This window comes from Ptiloglossa arizonensis, chromosome 2 (assembly GCF_051014685.1).
Source record: "Ptiloglossa arizonensis isolate GNS036 chromosome 2, iyPtiAriz1_principal, whole genome shotgun sequence".
NCBI classification, from domain to species: Eukaryota; Metazoa; Arthropoda; class Insecta; order Hymenoptera; family Colletidae; genus Ptiloglossa; species Ptiloglossa arizonensis.
In genome coordinates this window covers 5,659,636-5,683,080 of record NC_135049.1, presented here as the reverse complement: position 1 = coordinate 5,683,080, position 23,445 = coordinate 5,659,636, and the positions used below count along the sequence as shown (strand labels likewise).

The window sequence follows — 23,445 nt, the reverse complement described above, 5'->3', positions numbered from 1 at the left end:
TATATTAACGAAGCAGAAAGAGAAGTGCAAAATACAAGATGCTACTTTGACTCGAATATTCCAAGACTTCAATTTTTAAAATTCAATATTCAGGTAAGTTTAAATGAAAATTGTAGAACGAACATTGGTACGTATTTGGCTGTTTTATTCAATACCATTCAAATACAAAAATATTTCAAACGTTGACGAGAGTTTTGTAAATGCAAGATTTTTTAACAAAAGCGTATCGAAAAATAGCTGTTTGAAAGAAAATGTTTACGTAAATGTATGCCACAAACGAGGCGACGTCTGCGCATGTGTAATGCGAACGCGCCTTTCGCTCTGAGACACGAACCTCCGTGGTTCGCATCCATTCTAAATCGTATCGCATTTCTTCGTTCACAGTTTCAACCAAACTTTCCAACGTCGTGTAATATAATCTTGTTTTGCGAAATTGATAACGACGTAAAAACTACTAATTCAAAAATAAATTACTTATTAAGCATTTTCAATCTCGAGCAAAAAAAAAATTGTCGAAAGAAGGAAATACATTTAGACAGGATCAGAACCAAACGGTGGTTCGTGTCTGAGGTTATATAGCTTGATAAAAAGAAATTGCTAAAGCTTCGAGAAATACAGAATGGAGAACGAAGGGTACCTGAACTCCGAATTCCAAGCAATTCTTGACGAATTTACGAGAGTTCGAGATGTATGACAAATTGTTGATTGTTTTCAATTGCACGGTTTAAAATATTCGGGAGACAATGATATTTGTAATTTCGTAATAATTGACAGGAATACGTGGCGTTGAAAGCTTTCTGCGACGCGCAAGAAGAAACACTGACGATGAAAAACGAGCACTTGGACAAAACGAAAAATAATTTGAATAAATTATTACAAGCCTACATATTTCTCGAGAATCGATACAAGTCCAACATGGAGGGGTTGCAAACAGAGAACGAGAATCTTCGTAAAACGATCGAAGACCTAAAAGAACAATGCGACCGTTTGCGTTTTATCGTCACTGACTGTAATGGGAATAACGAACAAAGTATATTTCACTAAAACATTTATTATTTTTTATGAAATTATTATAACATAAGTGATTTTTCAATGATTCTTTACGGAGTATATTATTTTCTTCGATTGTTTCATCAATTTTTATTCGAAAGAATCGATATCGTTTGGTTTCGAAACAACTTGTTGATAACACTGGCGCAACTTTGCCGATAGCGTATTGTTATCGGTGTAATTAGCGTTAATAATTTGTTAATTGATATAAAAGTTATCAAAGATATTATTAAGTGTGAGATATTAAGTCACAAGTCATTATTAGTATTAGGGTTGGGTAAATTTTATTTGAAATAAAGAAAGAAAATAACAATTTAACACAACGAAGTATTCCAACTCCACTTTATTACTTTTGTTTAAAAAATAACTTACGCAAAGTAACTTTATTTTATAGAAAGATCAACTATATAAGATCAAATTTGGTAGTTGAATAACGAATGATTCAAATCATGAATGATTTTGGAATAATCATTTGCTTGTTCAAATAAATAATTATTTCAAATATAATGTTTAGTCAAACATTCATAATTAACTGAATTCTCGGTTGAAAATATTTAGTTATCATTTCAGAATTTCTAATCTCCAGTAATTCATTTCTTCAGAATTTCCAATACATAGTTATTAATTATCAATGCAAAGTTCACAATACAAACGTAACTGTTAACAATAGAAAATGCATAGTACGTAACTGTTATCAATGGACAATTCACGATATATGTCAATTTGTTGGTTACCATTTCAAGTCAGCGTTGTCATCAATTATCAGATCAAAGTTTATCATTTTCCTAAATATCGATAATCCGTGCAAAGTTATTTAGTACCCAGTATTAGACCAGAGCTGTTTGGTATCAGTTAACAGTTATCAATTCTTATCATGCCAGTTACTTTACATTATTTATTATTTCTTATATTGTTAATAACACAGTATCCAAGCTACAGAACGAGATCGAAGTTCTGAAAGCCCAATTGCTGACGCAGGAAGAGAAACACGGCGAAAATGTTGCTTTATTGAAGCAACAACATTCTGACGAAATACAGAAATACAAGGAGTTGTCATTGAACGCCAAGCAGGATGATGTTACTTCCGTAATTCGATATTTATAACGATATTAATAAATTCACAGAACAATACATTTCGTGGTATCGTATTTATAAAATATAATTTTTGTATAATACAGTGTCAAAATAAGAAAGGGAGACGATCGAAAAATTTAAACACAAGGAAGAAAAGTACACCGTATTTTAGGTATTATTCTTCATTTTTCAATAATAGAACAACATTTACGATGTTCTAAGTGTTCTCGATCGAAATATTAAATCATAATATTGAATAATAAATTTCTAAGGTGGCCACAATTGGATATAGAAAAGTCTAACGTCACCCCCATGGATATCGAGGAAAAAATCGAGAACAGAGTTACAGGAAACAAGAAAAGGAAATTGTTTCATGAAAGCAATGATACTGCAATTAATATTGTTTAAAATATCTGCTCCATGTCGGATCAACGAATAAGATCAAATTAACACGTAATCGTTGAACATATTAAACTGTATAAAATTAAGAATAAGTAATTTACTTTTGGATAAAATTAGCTTCTGATTTCCCGTTCGTCAATTAAACTAGTAACAGTTTTTGGTTCGACGCCAACATTCTTAAATAGAATATATTACATAAGTAATTGACGATGTCATTAACTGTCTAAATAGTAGTTAAGAAAATAGCAAAAAACTTTTGTTTTTTTTTTACTATATTGGTATTTCTTGTGCACCAAGAGAGAAAATGATGGAAAACGATATGGTTATTTACTGATCTTGCGGTTCAGTGAGTTCCAACTGTTTGTGTAATCGATCTTGAGGTGGCCATAAGTGTTCAAGTCAAGATGCGGGGGTGGAACTATTTGTACCATGTATTTTTCTTTTTCTGCATCTGCTACTATCGAACGATATTCTGCCTGAGAAGGTCGCTGTGGAATATCTGTGAAAACAAAATATCTGTACAATTACAATTACTTCATTGTGAATCATTTGAATTGTTTAATTTTACTTATATTTTCATTACGAAGAATTTATGTATCGTTATTAAAACATTTTCTAACGTATCGAAGATAATTTTCAATCAGAGTTTGCATTTATTTGTAGTATACATTTTCGAAATGTCAACTTCCAAAGAAAGTTTTCAAATTATAATTTAAAAGAGATTTTCAGAGCGAAGGACTTCGATAGGTATAAATAGTGCATATTAATTTTTCAATTAAACATTATATTGTAAATTTAAGTTTACCCAATTCGACGGCGTCCATTGGCGATACATGAAGGTCGATTTCGGACCTTAACAGAAACTTTATGTTACTATTAATTGTTTGTCAAATTACAACACTTACATGAATATTTTTCTGGAATACCTGTGAAGTTCCCCCATTGATGTAGATTTATGTCTGTGCCTCAATCGTCTATGATCTTCCATGAACTCACCACTGTGTCTTATTTCTAAAACATCAACAAGTGTATATAAGAATAGCAATAAAATATCCGAAAAATAGACATTTAACGCCCAATATTTGTTACAAATACAATTATTTATTCATTCTTTAAAGACATGCTTATAAATACAAAAATTTTAACTAGTCTCCACTTTTTAGAGACTTCGATAAATTAATATTTGCATATATATTAAATTTCCAATTTATGTTATTTTTGGGCAGTATAATTTCAAAACTACTTATTAAATATAAGGAGTTGTTCAGGTATGGAAAAATGATAAAAATGTAACAAATCCAATAATAACAATAATAATTGTACGGAAATAATTCAATGATTATACAATTCCATTTGCGTTACATTTTACGTTCAAGTATTTTGAATAGTATTAATTTAAAGAAATAATTTTTTTTATTGCTTCAACATCAGGATAACTTCACTTTTTATGAATTCCAACGTAGACAAAAATGTCGTACAAAATTAAAAAAATAGTTAAGAATTGCTCATCGAAAATAAAAATTTCACAATTTTTACCATGTAAAAACTAATTACAAAAATTCGCATTACTAGCTCTTAGACGAAGATTTATTCGAAGCTATTCGAATAATCCACAACTCTGATAACAAAATGGCTGCATTGTTCGTCTGATTGAGGTCTCAATAATATTCGACGTTTCAATAGTCTCGATGCTAAAAAAAATCTGAGCAAGTATATTTCACTAAAATACTGATGATAACGAATTTCTGACACCTGGTGGATCTCTCGAAAAATTTCTCTAGGCACGTATCATCGAGTATGTAATTGGATTAGTATTATTGCGAGAATAAGATCGATTTCTTCGCGTTTGCAGCATTTTCTTTAAATTTCCATAATGAAAACAAAATGCATTTCCCTAGGAATATACATTATAGAATATACTAGGTTGTTCATTAAGTTTTGTCATTATTCCATTGTAAAAAAACTGTAAATATACGAACGAGTCGGCAGATTTACGTGAAACTTCACACATGTTCATCAAACAGTGGTACCATCTTTCGAAAAATAAAACGACAAACCTAATAGCTCCATTTCGTATCGAACGACAAAACTCATTGAGCAACCTATTATACTACCTATAGTCCGTCTGAAGATTCACGTTTTCGTTCATCGGTTGGCGGTGTACCATGTTCGCTTGAGTAATCCTCTGATTAATAGAAGCACAGTCGAGGTCTTCGCGTTTTAATAGGCTTGACTTTAATCTCTTGCTAGATTGGACGCCCACCGACGCCCTCAGTCTTTCGCATCGTAACCTTGAATGGGTCGCGTTTACGATTTGGAACGAGGACAGGGAAATTGTTACAACGACTCGGAGGAATTCTTTCAGAAGAACTTTCGAGCAAATGTTAGAACTTTTTAATTTACAAGAATTTTTAGACTAGGAGAGATAGGAATCCTCGTGGATTTGTTTTTTTTTTTTTTTTTATATATATAAAAATGAAAAAATTAACTGTATCATTAACTCGAAAAGAGTGCAAGGAATATTGTATTTAAAAGACGTTGATTCTATCGACAACTGTGAATTCTATTACAGAGCAGTTTAAAGCAGGTGTTAAAATATTTAGGTTTAGGTTTTGGGCAGAGAAATTTTAGGAAATAGAGATTTGTGAAAGCGGAATATTCATTTACTTGAAAATATACGATGACAGTTTGGAATTTTATTTATAGACAGTATATGTTAAATGTTTGCGACGATGAATTTTGAAATTTAGGATTTAACTCAAATGAATGATTTTAAGATGTTTCTGTGGTTGAAAATAATTGTTACGGTGACAACCAGTAATTCTATATTAGATATTGAATGTTTTATGTTTAAGAATTAATTAGATTTATGTGGTTAATCACAGTTATGAAACAAAAATATGTATTCCCTTAATCTTTGTTCGGTTCGATTCGATACGAAATCGAAGTTGGAATTAAATTTTGAATTTTGGATTACTTTTTGAAAAAATATTCGATTTTTATAAATTTTTCTCATTTTTATCAACATTACTCGAAGTAATCATACAAGTAATCAGGCAAGGAAAAATTGCATTTAATGTGGTTTTGTTCAAAATATTCATGTTTGTTATCCTTGTACTGTTCGAGCCTATTTTTTATTAAATGTATATCAGTTAGTGTATTTCTCAAGAAATTTATAATAACTAATTATAATTCGGGTATAAACAGACATTCGGAGATAAGTCCGAAATATAAGTAAGTTATATTATTAAATATAACAGTTTCGAATATAACATAAATTTTATGGACGATTTTTACTGCTATATACAATGCATAATAATAAAAAACTTTCTATCAAGCCGGACTAAATACCAGAAATTGTTACACATTATAATTCTAGCGAAGGTCCTGTGGATACACTATACATACCAATTATTAGGAACAAATACACACATGTATGTACCTATTTATGTATGTCGGTTATTTCTAAACAAATTAAACCAAGATTTGATAAAACTTACATTTGTAAAAGGACCGTGCTACCTTGATCAAAAAGTTTTAGGACTTTATTCATAAAATCAAAAATACAAATTTATTCGTCCAAATCGATATGGTCCCCTTCAAAGTAGTCCCCATTGACTGCAATGCACTTGCGCCAGCGCTTGATCCAATCCTCGAAACACCGCTGGTACTCAATTTTCCGTATGTCCATCAGAGCCGTCTTCGATTTTGTCATGACCTCCTCTCGGGTACTGTAACGCGTTCCGCGAAGCGGTTTTTTAATTCGGTTGAACAGAAAAAAGTCGCAGGGAGCCAGATCTGGTGAATTTGAAGGCTGCTGGATAGTGTTCGTGTTGTTTTTCGTCAAAAACTCGCGGATAAGGATCGCATTGTGCGCCGGTGCGTTATCGTGGTGCAAAATCCACGAGTTGTTTGCCCACAAATCTGGCCTTTTTTGACGAATTGCTTCGCGCAAACGTCTCAAAACGCCCAAATAATATTCTTTGTTGACTGTCTGTTTTTCTGGCAAGAATTCTTGATGCACAACACCATTGTAATCCATGAAAACCGTGAGCATCGCCTTCTTTCTTGACTGAAAACGACGTGGTTTTTTCGGTCTCGGCTCTTCCGGTGCACGCCATTCACTCGCTTGATGTCTGGATTGTGTGTCATACTCATAAATCCACGTCTCATCTCCAGTGATGATACGTTTAATAAATGTTAGGTCGGATTCGGCCTTGGAAATCATGTCTTTCGCGATTTCAACGCGGTCCTTTTTTTGCATGAAATTGAGGTCTTTCGGCACCAGTTTTGCAGCGACACGTCTGAGGCCCAAATCACTAACCAAAACGTCTTGAACGGATCTGTGGCGGCACTACCCACGCTTGCCACCAGAGGGAAACTCACCATCAACCGTTTCCCGCAAGTTCCCGTACCTGCTCCGATCGTTATATATACGACCTCTTACCGATCTTCCAATGTCCCGGCGTATAAGGCAGGGCCTGCTAGGATGCCTTACTGACGAGTCCACAGCAGGCCCGGGATGAAACGCTTATCCCCCACTTCCTTATATTAGGGGGACCGGAAAGTAATGTCGTTTCCCGACATTAAATTCAAATACATAAATTTTTAACGAGTTTTTATTTTTAATCAATGATATAATCACCCTCATTATCAACAACCTTTTGCCATCTAGTGTGCAAATTTTCAATGCCGGATCGATAAAAATCAATTGGTTTTTGAGCAAAATATACAGAGATGGCATTTTGAATATCATCCAAATTTGCAAATCTTTTGCCACTTAGAAAGTGTTGAAGCGATCGGAATAAATGGAAATCCGATGGTGCAACATCGGGCGAGTATGGTGGGTGAGGCAGTACCTCCCACCCCAATTCATTAAATTTTGCCAAGGTTCGTCTTGCGCAGTGCGGTCTTGCATTATCGTCTTGCAGAATAACGCCTTTTCTGTTGACAATCGCTGGCCACTTTTCAATTAAAGATTTATTTACACGATCTAATTGTTCACAGTAAAGGTCTGCATTCACAGTCTGTCCAGGTTTCAGCACTTCAAAATGAACAACGCCGCGAATACTCCACCAAACACACAAAAGGGCCTTTTTGGGGTGTAAACCTGGCTTAGCAGTACTTTGTGGCGATTCATTTGGAGAGAGCCACTGCCTTTTGCGTTTTGGATTATCATAAAGAACCCACTTTTCATCTCCGGTGATCAAGCGATCAAAAAACGCTTCTGTATTGTGCCGTTGAAGCAATAAGTTGCATGTGGTGGATCGGTTAGCCTTGTTCTCTTCGGACAGATTATGCGGGACCCAAACACCTGCTCTGCTTACTTTCCCAATCTGCTGCAAATGTTCTTGGATGGTCGACCAAGGTTGGTTAAGACTGTTTGACAATTCCTCGATTCTCTGACACGGATTTGCTTCCACTTCCGCACTTAACACGTCATTGTCTAACGTTGTTGGTCTTCCTGATCGATACGAGTCGGAAAGATCAAAATTACCGGATTTGAACTTGGAAAACCACCTTTGGCATTTACGAACGTCTAATGCATTTGGATAAACATCGCAAATGTTTTTGGTAGCAACTGTTGCGTTACTACCCTTGCGAAACTCAAAAAGCATGCAATGCCGGATATGTACCTCTTCTGGTATTTGGCTGGCCATTTCACCCAAAATTGTAAAGAAAAATTTTAAATTTAATTATTTACAACTAAACAAGTCACTATAACCTCAGAATGTCTTTGCTACGACTTTAATGTACACAATGAGCTGACAAATGACAATCAAATAGTGACATGCGCAGAAACGACATTACTTTCCGGTCCACCTAATATTTCCGTTCTCTCCTACCTTAAACATCTTATTAGCGCCGCCAAAGATCCATAAGCAATGTTCAAGTCCTCTGCCAGCTCTCTGATGGTCAATTTGCGGTTTTCGGACAACATTTCTTGAATTTTATCGATGTTTTCATCGGTTTTCGACGTTGTCGGCCTGCCACTGCGTTTGTCATCCTCGACCGACTCACGACCACTTCTGAAGCGTTCGTGCCATCGAAAAACATTTGATCTCGAAAGAGTATCGTTGCCGAAACACTTCTCCAACATATCCAAGGTCTGCGGACCGTTAAATCCGTTTTTTACACAAAATTTAATGCAAACTCGTTGATGCTCAAATGATGCCATTTTCAAAATCGAAGACACGAACAAAGGAGATGTGCTCAGTACAACGTAACTTTTACAAATATCAAGCTATGATGCTGAAATTGGAAGGAAGTGTTAATGACAGATATGGTAACCTAACAAAAAAAAAAAAGAAACAATCGGGTGATTGACAGCGACACACGGGGGACAGTCCTAGAACTTTTTGATCAAGGTAGTATTGAAAATCAATTGCCAAAGTTCAATTTTTAACATAATTAAAAACATACAGAAAAGTAATACATTATCAATACCAAATCATACATATGATTTTTAATCGTACATATGTACGTACGTTAAGAACATTCGACAATTGATTTAATTTAAGTAACTTGTAAAGCATTGAAAATCATCTATGACATTTTGTATTAAAAAGAGCACTATTTATAATTTATTGAATATTATAATATTTTTCGAACGTAGGTCAATTCGACTCGAACAGCTTCAACGTAGCAATTATTTTAACAGTGTTCATTGATTAAACGAAATTATATTTAGGAGATATTTAAAACCGAAATTGAGTACTCTGTGTCTATGTCTTCGTTTAAATTTCTCGGTAGAGGACTTTGACAAACATCTGTGAAAGCAGAATAAGCAAACAGAAAATCCCAGCACAATTTACAACCAAAATTATTCCGGCATTAAGTCGCTGGAGAGCGACTTTTTCCTTTTACACTTGGCACGAAGTGTCTCCTCGACATTTGCAATTGAAATCATCTATGGACAGAACTGTCAAAGTCATTGGATAAAATTTCAGAAAAAAATGTATTCCCCCAGATCGTAAGTCTATGCACGATTCGATGTTCAGAAGAGAAAGTGGTGACACTCGAAAGTCGTTGGAAATAATAATTACGCTTCGAACGTCAAGTCGCGCGTTGCATCGAGCGTTCTCGCGACATATAGTAAGCTCAGAAGTATGATTCGTCACGGCGATAGAGACTTTCTAGGACACGATAGAAATCGGTCGACTTATTGCGACGCGTGACAAACCAACTATTACGATAACCATTTCCAACAACTATTTTCCGCGAAATCGGTTCGTTCTCGTTCGTCACCCAGCGATTATTTTTATCACTTTTCACGACAGTTCCTTCGAAGATAAAATGTTTGACAGCTTTCGGATAACTCAAAGGAATGTCACGATCGAAAATTTTTACAAATAATCGGTGAACAAACCGTAAGATTAATCACCTCTATTATGGAAGAACACCACTCCGAGGCGTTGAAAAATTGGTGAATTTTGCGAATTTTTTCCCAAGTAGTTACTAAATGAAAAATCTAGTCTTCTTCAGAGAACATAAATATAACTTTTAGCTTCGTTTTGCAATTTTGCGAAAGTAAATATCGTACAAAATGGCGAAGTTATTCGCTATTCCTAGAACCCCTTTTGGTGAAACATTGTTCGTTGACTGTCGTAGTTGACAAGAGCTGGGAGGTTTGAAATAAAAAAATTTTGTCGATTCATAAACTAGAAACTATTATCTAATGTATAGCGCACGATTCTTCGAAAATTGTAATAATTGTAAAAATGGTCGAAGTTTGAAGAAGAAACAATGATTTTTATCCAGAAAGAACGACTTTAAACGTTTATAAAAAGTTTGAAGAATATTGGAGAATACTCTATGCAGAATATTTCTATAAAATTTTAAATAAATCGAATGCTTAGTTCCGGAGATTTCTAGATTGGAAGATACAGTTTTGAGAAAAACTTAAAACAAGTTCATTTATCGCTGTAACTTCGCTAAATGTTTGAATTGCGAAATATCTTTTTCACACAACATTCTACGCACATCAAACTTTAACAAAATAAGAAAAAAAAATTGAATTTTTTCCAACGATTAATTCAACTCGATATACTTTCTGGGTAATTCTATAAGATTTTTCACCTCTTTGTTCAGTTTTTGTCGACTCCTGTGTATCATTATTTTCATAAAATTATGATATTATTGTATTACAATTATTTCATTATTTTCAAAAAAATTTTGAAATTTCTTCCATCGCAGTAATTTTCTCCACAACGAACAGTGAATTGATTCAACAATGAAAAGGTCATTTTCACACTCCATATTTTTGGACGCTCCATAGATCGAATTTAAACAAATGGAATTTCTCTCTTTTAACGTTCCCACGTGAGCTGTCAGGCTTTCCTAATCCCTGCAAGAACGTTTCCTCGCGATTGCAGTCGATTCTGAGCGACATTCTCGAACTGGCTCCTAGACGGAAGTGCATTCCTTGACTAAATTTGTCAGACGCGTTAGCACGTGCACTCGGCTGCAGGATCGACGATGCAACACGAGAATTGCGTAACGTTTTCGAATCGCGAGGTTTCCCCATGCTGAGCACCGAGTATGGCGCGCGTAATCGTGTCGCCGCGTACAAGAATACCAATTAACGCTACTGACATTGCGACTTTTGGTCACGAAATCACGAACGAGGAACGAACTGGTCCGTCAGGTCGATGACGTCTATGTTTATGAACGAACAGACGTGTATTCGTTCGTCAGATTATCTCTTTAATACTAGAACTACCGACAGATTTCGTAATATTAAGGTACACCTTATATATATATTTAAAAGACAATCAATCGACGAGGAAAAAGAAGAATTTATGTAATTGATCAGATGCGTAGAATAGAAAAATCGTAACGTCTTCAGAAAACATGCCATGGAATTTAAAGTAAATTTTATTACGAAAGCAGTTGAAACCAGTCATTTCGACTGGTTGGTAAATTTAGTGTTAATAGTATCACTGTCTCCTGAAACATTTTGTCACCTGTCTGCTAACGTTTTAAGATTTCTCACGATCGATAGAAATTGCCACGACGTTCAATCAACGTTGTAGGATTTAGAAAAAGTAATGGTCACTCGGTACAAGATCTGAGAAGTAGGTTGGTTGAATCATCCTTTCCCAACCAAATTCCTGCAGTTTCTGCAATATCGGTTTTGTCACACGTGGTCATGCGTTATCCACATGGCTGCGTTATTCATCTGCTACCAAGTGAAGCTGACTCTTTCGTGTCCAATGTTGATCTCAATCCTGCTCTCTTATCTCGAAGCTAAGGTGTATACTCCTGAAATATTCTAATCAGTCCTGCCTTCTTTAGGCAGTAATTTGGTTTTCGACACACTTGGTAATGTGAAGGGTTTTTATGATAACAGCTAGTAGGTTGTTCAATAAGTTGTGTCGTTTTTTCCATTGTGAAAAAATAGATAGATCTACATGAAACTTTACACATGTTCATCAGACAGTAGTAACCATCTTTAGGAAAATAAAGCGACAAATCTAATAGCTTTATTTCTTATCGATCGACGAAACTTTTTGAACGACATATTATGTATTTATTTCTAGTTTGTATCCCTTTACACAAACGTTTCGAATATGGCCCCTGTTTCAAAGAGGTCAAAAGTAAAAGAGTATTATAAGTTGTTGAATATCTCAATCGAACCTACTTAAAAATTCTATAGACATTTTCAATGCTCTATAAACCAGTAACAAGATTTCTGTTTCCTTTTCATTTGTCTTCGTCATTTAGCATCATTATTTCTTTATTTCAATTTTACGCTGTTGTTACAAAATGTTTCAAAAATGTGTGATACATTTACTAATATTAGAAATAATTTCTAACAGCACGAAAAACACTAAACTTAAGCTTAAGCATTCAAGTTGTTTATGCGTAGAGAAACTAATTTATAAAAATATCGACCTAATAATATTGCACCTACGTTACAACCGGGAATGATACTTCTATCAATTTTGAACATAGTTTCGACCTCGTAGTTTTGTCAAATCCTCGAAGATACTTAACGTTTGATTGTATATCGATACTGTAAAAAAAGCTATTCGATAACTCAAAACGATGCTTGGAAACTGGTATGTTTTGAAATTAACGAGTACGTCATTGGTATATCAATTGTATTTTGTTCGATATATTTAATTCGCTTTTTAATAGAACGATCTCACACCTCTTGTTCCCACCAGGAATTTCAATCGCATGATCTGACACTGCATCATGACCTGTTTAGTCTAGAACAATTATTCCCAAGTAACCTTCGCGACGTGTACAGACGATGTCTGAAGTAGGCTCTGAGGAAGGATCAAGAGGAGTAGCCTCTCATTTTGCCTCTCAAATATCTAGACGTGACTGATCCAGACTAAGTAGGTCTGGACTAAGACCTACTTACTCGGACTAAGTGAGTAGGTCGTGTGTGTTCGTAACCTAGAATAAACAGCCTTGATTACCAAACTCTTGTACTGTTTTAGAAATCCTAACCATCATTGGTAAAGAACCAATCCAATGATATTAACATACTCATTAATACCGCCTCGAATGAATTCTCAAGTGTTCTATTGGTGTACCAAATGGGTACCGAAATAAGTTATCACTAGTATTAGTAACTTATACTAAGTTGTTCGATGAATTTTGTCTGGATAAAACTTATGGAACAATCTATTACTTCTTGCAATTTTGATCGATCTCTTTAACAACTTGCCCAGAAAAAGGAAATTAAGCTAAAAGGTGTGCTTCTTAAAACACTTTAACCATTTCTAATAACATTTTTTAATGTCGCCAATATTTTGGAAATATTTAATCGTAACACTTTCTGTGGCTCATCCGGTGTATATTCTTTCAAAAGCCATAATCGTTGAATAGGAATCAAAAATTGAACGCGAATCAGAAAAACAGTATCGTAAGAAAATAAAAATCGTTTCTTTGAAAAATCTGTGAATTAAGCTCAGATGAAATCCATAAGGGAGAACAACGGCTCAAATCGTTTAATTTTTTTTCTGCGTTTAAACGAGGTTCGATTTCGAGGAAAATAAAAACGTGAAATATAATATTTTGATAGAGAGAAACTCAACGACTGTTTAAATAGTGTACATATGCAAACGCATGAAAATAGTTTCTTCCTGTAAGCCGCCCCAAGAATGCTTTTCACTTAGGAAAACCTGGACGAAGCTTCACCCGGAAAATGTGATGAACTGAATATTGATTAGGTGAAAGCGCGATAGGAGAAAATCCATATCACGATCTTCCGATCGCGTGTCGAGTCTACATAATTATAGTCTTTGTTAAATATTAAATTCAATCGAGTATTTCTCTTATAAAGAAGCAATGGAAATTGGAATGGAATTCGTACTGTACAGAATATTTCATAATATACGGGGCATAACTACAAAAATAACACGCAAGAAGAATGATAATTAATTCATACGAACGTTTCTTCTACCTGACCTTCTTTTCGTGTTAGATCCTTTCTTGTTTTTACGAGCTATTAATTCCTTTCGAACAAGAATGTTTAAAATAGTTAGTCTACTTAAAAACGATGCGTTATAAACTTTCAAACTAGCTAAAAATATAGTAGATTTCGTACGAATCTAGTGGCATGCAATATTAAAAAATACTTCATCCGGTACCCCTTGTATGTTACAATTTGTTGATTTGAAAATATTTTAAGTATCAGATGGCTACTAACAAGATCGAATTCGCGATAGTAAGTTAGATTGGAAAGTTCCACAAATAGGAAAATAGTTAATTGATCGTATTTAACGCAGAATCTACCTTACGCGTATACGTATTTTCTAAACATTATTTTAAAATATCATAACTACTTTTAAGTGTCAGAAATAATTGCTTTCTGAAACTGCACAGTATCGAGTTTACCCGAGACTTTCGATTATGTATTATATTCTCCAGGACCTTACATTTTCTGATCTTACAAATTTATTAAGTATCCGAAGTCTTTTATTTTCAACAAGTTGCGAGTGTAGTTAAACAGTTATCAAAATTAATGCAATCTATAGGTATCGATACAACAGTGACGTGTCTCAATGAGTCTCAAATCGACAAGACTCGATAAGTCTCAAATTTCTAGAATAGTTGATACAAAAATGTATCAATTTCAAAGATAAATGTATCGATGGTATCGAAACACTTTTCACTCCTATCGTTACCCATCATCCTACTCAAGAAATACTCTACCGTTCGTATCTTTCTATCTATTATAGAGTAACAAGTCTCAAATCGTTCGAAGATATTTTCTAGAATGGTTTTATACGAAAGTATTAATTTCAAAAATAAATGTATCGATGGTATCGAAACACTTTTCACTCCTATCGTTACCCATCATCCTACTCAAGAAATACTCTACCGTTCATATCTTTCTATCTATTATAGAGTAACAAGTCTCAAATCGTTCGAAGACATTTTCTAGAATGGTTTTATACGAAAGTATTAATTTCAAAAGTAAATGTATCGATGGTATCGAAACACTTTTCACTCCTATCGTTACCCATCATCGTTCTCAAGAAATACCCTACTGTTCACACTTTTCTGTCTATTTTAGAGTTGGCCTAGCTATTCTATTATAACATCACTTGTCATAGACCCAAACTCTGATAGGTTCTACTAGCAGTTTCCGTGTCTAACTGTTATTAGAGACCTCGATTCGTTGCATGGCGAATACTGCCAGGGAAAAAGAGTAATTAATCTTACCGGAGAGAGGTGCGTAGACCGGAAATGGGGCGACGTAATCCGGTACCTCGTCCTCGTAGATCGGCTGATGATAGTAACAAGTATTGTTCGCTGTCCTAGGTGGTCCACAATACAATTCTTCCACGAAAGCGGGTGCGGCGTAACCCGGTTCTCTCACCGAGGATGAATACCTGCAACGGTTGTCATTTTCTTGAATTGTTATTGTTTAACCATCGGAGTAACAGTACAGTTACCAACGGTGAACGTACTCCTATTTGTATCAAACCATATACGTATCTTTAAAGTTAGACGAGGGAAACGGTAAATTAATTTACGAGTACCACTAGTTGTCCATTTTGATAATGTCCACGAATATTGTAGGCAAAGACGACGTTAATAATTGAGTAATTTTAAGAAGAAGTTCGAATCGAGTCAAATTGATTCCTTTAGTAGTTCCAGTGTTAAGAATTGCACGATCATCGCACGCTCAACGAATGTTGAATATTGAAATTTTTAATTTGTAAAAGAAATTCAAAACAAGTGAAATTGACTCCTTCGGTTGTTCTAGGGTTAAGAACTACACGAACATCGCACGTATAATGAATGTTGAAAAAGTAATCCATACTAAAATTATTTTTCTATGCATCTTGAACGAAAATTTGTAATTCTTGACTTATAAATACGGTGTACTGTAGAAAGAAAGAAAGATCACTCCCGAGGTAAGAAAAATACGATACAAAAGTGGTAAAGAAAATGTACAGTGTCGATCAATGTTTTCTTAGTCACAGATTTTTAGCTGAAACGTTTGATCCAATACGAATCGGGAATTCCTCCCAGAAATGATCTCTCTTCCTTTGTTTAGTAAATTTGATATAGGATTACATGTATCAAAAATTAATGATAGTTAAACAGATTCGTATGTGTTCTTTTACGAACTTGAGGACTCACTGTACTGCGAATTGGAACAATGTAAATCTAGTTTAACGAAATATTTCAATTGTTTCCTAGTAGATCGAAATTTAATACTCCTGTGCCTTATTTATAATAACCATCTGACTCAATCTTTAAAGAATCATTTAGTAAACTTTGTATATTATAAACTCTTGTTTCGTGAGAATTAGTCTGGTTGAAAAATTGTACAAATAAATAATTCGTCAAATATTTAATTTTTGAATCTCTTCCTTAAATTTCCATATATTGTTATTTTAAACATTAACTTTGATAACTACAATACAATTACACGTATTCCTTAAAAGTAATAATCAAACTCTTACATTTTCATCAAACATGCATATAATAAGAATAATAGTGCATGTATATGTTTCGACGAATTGCCCCAGATTGTTATGATTATTTTTGGATCGTTAGAAGCGTATAATTCTGGTGAAATTAATTCTGACAGCTTGAAATGTACACGTTCGATGTCGATTTTATGCAAGGGTAGTAGCATAACATTTGGATATTAATGTTTCGTTAGCAGAGATTATTTAATATAATTCTCATTCACCGATAATTACGTAAGCATTAACTCTGCGTCAGTTTCACTTAATTACAATGTATCAACAACCTTTTCCTCGATTGCAAAATCATCGTGGTAATTTCTAACCATCACGCAAACTGATTTGCATAAATAATTAAACGGTTTACTTATAATTCCGCGCGGATAAATTACGCAGGAAATTCAAAGAACGATCAATAATTGAACAAAAAACCGTGGGCAAACAAATCGTCGGATTAACAAACGAAACTGGACCTCCAAAACAAAGAGTAGAACAGATCTAAAGAGGTCGTTTAATTTCTAACGTGGTAATTTCTAAACAAGTCGTTTAATTAATATGCGCGAACTTAGCTCAAAAGAAGACGCTCGAATTACCATGAAACGCTGATAATCGATCTCGACGCGGTTGCATAAAAGAATCCCTCATTGTAAGAGCGCAGTATTTTTTTTTCTTTTTTCTTTTTTTGTTCACAGTCTGTTTAACCCAATGTATTTTTTATGCCTTGCAATCTGCCCGAGAAAGATCGTATCAATGATTGCAAAGTAGAACACAGTGTTCGCGAGTATTGTTCTCGCGATGTTTATTAAGCTGCACCTTCGGTTAATGCATCTTTCCAAAGAAACGGAATTTTCAAAGGAGTTTTCTTTCTTAGACGAGTTAAACGAAAAATTTAAATACAACAACGAGGGAAAAGGATTGTACAACATAACGTCATTGCATATAAAGCGTATAAAGACAATACTAATTCCCTGGAGAACGTCGAATCTTTCAATTTCTTTCTTTCGAAACTTTCACTTTCAGTATCTTATAAAAATATACACTTTCAACTTTTCAAAAATACACCAGCTATGAACGGATTTTAAAAACCTGAGACACGAACAAAGTTTCAGGGCTCAAATTTTTTAATAATACCTCCATGATCTATTTTTGATTAATATCGTTTTTACGAAACATTATTGATGAGTTATCCGAATGGCCCTCGCCACTGTTATTTCTTAAATAATTCCGTACAAATAGAATCTTTATTTAAATTAAATTAAAACTTTTAAAGGAAAAAATTAAATTTTTTCTTCATTTTGGGATCCCTGAATATATGAGGCCTACAAGCTTAATATCAGAATTAAAACTGTAATTAATTAATGTTACGGTGGAGTAATATATAATAATTCTGATTAATATGATAATAAATAATTAATAATAGTTGGGAAAATTGTATCTTTTACTCCGATATTTTTCAAAATCTCTGACCGTAGTTTCTATAACATGTTGCACAACGAAGCTCACGAAGGGGACACAATCATACGGGAATTTAATTGCCGGAAAGAGACACTTCCTTTAATCGTAATAGACATCCATCAACGATTCGACGCGGTGCATTGAACCCCCTAACGGCGTTTAAATCGATGACTCGAATCGAATCAGTGAAAGGCGAAATCCCCCGAGTCGTTTCGCATCGGGAATTGGCCCGTTTAGTGATTTTCAGTGGGAGAAAAACACAGAGAATGTCATTCGCGGCATACTGTTCCGCTCCAGGGAAACTGAACGGGAATGATAATACAGGGTGTCCCAATCATCACCGGTCGATTTGAATTTTCCGCTATTTTTAGAATGTCGAACCGACTGACCCGTAACTTGACATATATCATCTAAACGGATGGAAAATTAATCATGAAAAAGTACACGACGAAAGAACGTGTACAAATTATTTGGACGTATTACAAAAATTGCGATCTCGAACGCTAACAATTCGGAAACTTCGTAATCATTTCCCTCGAAATCATGTGTCCACCATTTTGAAGACATTATTATTATTAATATCCATTATTCCACTATTAATTCCCAAGTTTGTACTTTTAAATATTAAGATTACTTGAACCACTTGAGTTTTACTCAAAAAGTAAATCGACCGGTGACGATTGAGACACCTTATAAATGGAGATCGTCGACCAGATCGCTATAATACGAAGTAAAACAAGTCCACGAGATTGAACATGGAATTGTGGCTTTCAAAGTTGTAAGATCTTTTGTTTCTGAAATGTAAACGTTTAATAGTAAATTTTTGTGAATTTTTTCCGTTGGAGGTAGATTGTGTTGTATTGTGAATTTGTTAACAGATCTAGGAGATTGAAACAAACGATGAAATACTCGCCAATATTTCAGAATGTCAATCATTAGGTAGCAGTTGTATTTTGAGTAATAAATGATCCATAAAAAGTGAAGTAATTAAAAGACCGATTGTGAGACGTGTTTTGATATTACCATATACAATTTACGTTTGAAATTGAAAGTCTGGTATCAAACCATGCTGAGAATGTCTTTCTTTGGACAACTTCAAGCATGTGACTGTTGTATCTAATGAGAGAAATAATAGAACAACATTTTGCATTGTAATCCTATTAATAGCGATGCGTATCAGTTTTCAAGCACTGTGTTCGGGTATTAAACAAATATTGAGATAAGTTGCCATTGGTATTAATAAAATGTACTTGTCGCCATTTTATGGTATCAATTTAAACATTAAGTACCATTAAGAACTCAATAAGAGAACGATATCGTTAGTCTGCTATCAAAGTTGTCTATTAGTTGAATATTTTTAATTAATTTGTCCAATTTTCCAGTTTTAAAAACCAATTTGGCGCCATCATTAATAAAACGGTTATTTTTTGGAATAATTGTTGTAAAGTTAAAAGCAGAATTAATATACCTAATACAAATGGAAATGTATCGCAACGATTAATAATCAAGACATTAAATTATTTTTGTTAAAGAACTTCCTTATTTTAATATATGGATTCAGATACTTGTGTTACATTTATTTCTTATCCTTAAACTTGGAAGATTTTAATACAATCAATTATGAAAAATTCATTAGATTCAAAGCATGAAAAACAAGTAATTATATTTAACGTCCAGACTAATTGTCGAGTGTTACCATCGCTTCCTTTATTTTTGATGAGATGCAAATGTAATTAAATATATATGAATATGATAATCGTATTTTTTATAAGGTTATCATCCCCGAATCCTAAGAAAAGAATACTCATTCTTTAAAACAAAATCGAGAGATGGAAAAGCAGAGAGATGGAAAGGATAAAATTGGTTTATATGCGTAAGATGTAATAGGTATTCAATAAAATAAATAAATACCTAAAATATAATTTTTATTGACATAACTATAACATTTTAATTGAACGAGGAAAACCTTCGATTGGTGTTAAATTAAATCGCAAATTAAGATAGGTAACCATAAACGTTAGAAGTACTGTTGCAATTCACATACACAAAAGAGATCAATAATTAGAGTTTGAATAAAATTTTTAATATAAGCGTAAGCATGAAATTTTAATTTAAAAATTTCATATAGTATAGCGTAATTACAATTTTAAAAAAGTACATGTACTCATAAAAGTGTATAATTGGTAACTTTAATTTTTTAATAAATTTCAAATCGTTTGAAGACATTTGTTGGAGTGGTTGGATAACAGAGTACACTAACAAGTAAGTTCTCCAGTTATGTTTATTCGTAAATAAGCAATTACCTTTTTAACTCTATTCATGTCTTTATACATATATATTTGCATATCTGTATGGATTCAGATATCAAATAAAGCTTTCTTTGCTTCAATCTTTTCATTTATAAAGGAGTACATATTTATTTATTTTACTTTAATCGACTTTAGAAACTCAGATCATGTACCTAATATATTCTTAAGAGAAGGAATTAAGAATCATATTGGGTCAAACGTTCTAATCAACCTTCGATCAAACATAAATTATAAAGGAGTACATATTTATTTATTTTACTTTAATCGACTTTGGAAACTCAGTTCACGTACCTAATATATTCTTAAGAGAAGGAATTAAGAATCATATTGGGTCAAACGTTCTAATCAACCTTCGATCAAACATAAATTATTCGATACCGTTCACATTCTCTTTACTCGTTGTACCGCAGTCCTTTTTACCCGAGATTGATCTAACTTTCTCTCTGCAATATATCATATTTATTCAATTGAGGACCGACTGTATCGATTTCAAACGTAAATATAACAATAGTCTCGTATCAAATGTATCTTAACTATTATCATTCGTAAAGATAAAAGAAGTGATAGTAACACTTGACAGTCACTCTGAACGTCGAAATATAAAAAGTAACTTTTTCGGGTTAGAATCGGATAAATTGTCCATAGTTCATTGTCCTAAATATTTCAATCTTGAAAGGAAAAACCAAATGTAACAAATTGTTAAATGTTCAAATTCGATGGTTCGTGTTTCTCTGAGAAACAGTAGTTTCCATGTTTGTTTAAAAAATAACTAAATAATATTCTTTCAACATGAAAGAGCAAAATTTTCAACGAAACAAATATACTCGTCTAAAAAAGTCTTATTTCTATAAAAATTAAACGTTACTATCAACTTTTGAGTGGCAGTGTGGGTATGTTGACATTATCAACCACTTAGCAACACTATTTTGGTGCTAACAACGCCCTCTCAATCCCGGAATGTGAATTTTATTATACTTTGTTTATTTATTATTATATTTACACAATTATACTATCGTTATGTGGTTAAATTTCAGGGTCAACTCTGAAATTTAAGGATACTGGTATTCGGACACGTATACATACAAGTATTTTTAACATTATAATGTGGAAGTAACTATTAAAATCGTGAACAAGTATTCTTACTTAATAGACTGCAGATTTTATGCATTTAGGGCATATGCTAATCGATACAGTAATATTAATATTTTCATTTTGCATAATATATTCTGAATACGTTATTCAAATTTACCAACAGTGCATAAAACTTACCTATAATTTTGACTGTTACTTATACATTATGATATTTACAATACTGATAAACCGTAATTAATTAACTTGACTAAACGCAACACAACATCGTTACAAAGTTGGCGGAGATGTCATGGATCGATATCAACTCGAATTTTTATTTATTTCGAACAAAATAATTCCTCTCTGGAGAGCTTCACAGTGTATTTACTGTATCACTCACCAATATTCCGAATGAGCACGTGTCTCCTGTGACAGTCGATAGGCCGGGCGTCGATGGTGTCGCGACGCCTGTTGCGTCAGGCCGGCAACGCTGTGTCGACGCAGGTACGCATAGTTCTCCAAATCCCACGGATCGACATAGTGGCGGCTGGCACTTCCGGAGCTGCAAGCGTCTCCGGAGCTGCCACCGGATGTAGAGCGCTGGGAACCCACCGAGTCCCAATATATCGAAGAGTCTGCTGGCATTTTCATGGCGCAGTTCTTTCCGGTTCCTTTTCTGTACTTCACACTTCCGGTAGATCGATGTTTGCAAGAATCTTAAAAACGTCACGATTCTTCTTTCTTTTCGAACTTACGAGCAAACTTTACCGAACGTTTCAATATTTCTACCTGTCTTCCTTTTCGTGTTAATAAACTGGAACGTCGCTTCTAATATTATAAAAGGCTTTGTAATATGTATTATAAAACTATCGTAACTCTTAGAAAAAGGCTAACTATTATAAGAAGGTTTCGCGTAGCTGCTCATGAGTTTGAAATATCGCTGCTTCGGTATATCGCAAACTCATGGTTTTCAAATATCGCTACTTCGGTATATTTCGATGCAAACAATTTCAAATTTTGCTAACAATTTCCATATTTTACGAAGATCCTAAACGCGAGTTGAACATTGGAATGTTGTAATTCAGTACTGCAAGCGTGAAGAGGAATCTTCGCAAAAATATTTTTTCAGAAAAGAATGAAAGATAAACTTGGTGTCGTTAACTATCTGTACAAGCAATATTTCATTACGCTTCGTATACGTAAGTAAATTACTTCGTTGTATTTCATAAAGCAATAATGTTTCGTACACTTTCAGCTCATTGGTTATTAAAAAAAAAAAAAAAAAGAAACTTTGGTTTTTTGGTACCCAGAATGATCTTTCCCGTAGATTTCGTTTCACACACGAAAACACCACCGAACAAACGTCCTCTCTTCCCTAAATTTTTCGAGCCTCGATTCTTTTTCGCGGACAGTCTGCAATGGGAGCGACGAGTTTATCCGTTTCCGGTTGGTCGAAGCGGCGCATTGTGCGCGCCGCGAACACGATTTCGCTTCTGGATCCGTTCGAGCTGTTTCAAGCGGTGGGTCACTGTTTTTCTCTCCTACTACTGGCCAGGTAGACGCCGATCTCTTGGAAGACAAGTGAAACCAAAGACTTTCACGCCTGCGCTACTGCCAGCCCCACCTTCTGCTGAAGCTGGTGCACCATGCACCTGCTAATCGCTTGCACATCATAGCAAAACATCCTGCTTTCGGCTTTGACTTCGAAGAGCGCAGTAACCCTTAACCCTAGAGTAGTCTGCTAGAGTCTGCTTGACCCCAAAAGTAATTTTTATAATTTTTTTAATTTTATACGAGCTATGTACGTTTTCTTCTGTATATAGGATGTTCCAATCATCACTGGTCGATCTACTTTTTGAATAAAACTCAAACGGTTTAAGCGATATTGATATTTGTTTTTTTATTGAAAAGTACAAACTTGGGAGTTATTAATCGAATAAGATATTTTCCAAATGGCCGGCACACGATTTCGAAAGAAATGTTTACCAAGTTCCCGAATCGTTAGCGTTAAAGATCAGGATTTTTCGTAATACGCCTGCATAATTTGCACGCATTCATTCACCGTGTACTTTTCTACATTTAATTCCCCATCTATCTAGATGACATATGTCAAGTTTCGGGTTAATCGGTTCGACGTT

At 34.1% G+C, this 23,445-nt stretch overlaps 2 protein-coding genes across 6 annotated transcripts; one reads left to right on the top strand and one right to left on the bottom strand.

The window, feature by feature from the left end:
- The first annotated feature begins 619 nt into the window (after positions 1-619).
- Positions 620-2,157, top strand: LOC143143076 (uncharacterized). The gene is made up of 3 exons (XM_076303950.1): positions 620-688; positions 775-1,030; positions 1,976-2,157. The coding sequence occupies exons 1-3, from the start codon at positions 620-622 to the stop codon at positions 2,152-2,154; spliced, it is 504 nt and encodes a 167-aa protein (XP_076160065.1). The 3' UTR covers positions 2,155-2,157.
- On the bottom strand, positions 1,408-22,920 carry LOC143143074 (uncharacterized). 5 transcript variants are annotated; one of them, XM_076303945.1, is made up of 7 exons: positions 22,520-22,579; positions 22,097-22,121; positions 21,708-22,023; positions 15,214-15,383; positions 3,453-3,537; positions 3,332-3,378; positions 1,408-3,025 (listed from the first exon to the last, which is right to left on the bottom strand). In XM_076303945.1, exons 1-7 carry the CDS (start codon positions 22,532-22,534, stop codon positions 2,850-2,852), a joined length of 834 nt encoding a protein of 277 aa, XP_076160060.1. In that variant the 5' UTR covers positions 22,535-22,579; the 3' UTR covers positions 1,408-2,849. The 5 variants fall into 5 exon arrangements, with proteins under 5 accessions (XP_076160060.1, XP_076160061.1, XP_076160062.1 ...); XM_076303946.1 differs by lacking the exon at positions 22,520-22,579 and adding an exon at positions 22,614-22,920 and having other exon boundaries at positions 1,409-3,025; positions 22,097-22,135; XM_076303947.1 differs by lacking the exon at positions 22,520-22,579 and adding an exon at positions 22,614-22,920 and having other exon boundaries at positions 1,409-3,025.
- Positions 22,921-23,445: the final 525 nt, after the last annotated feature.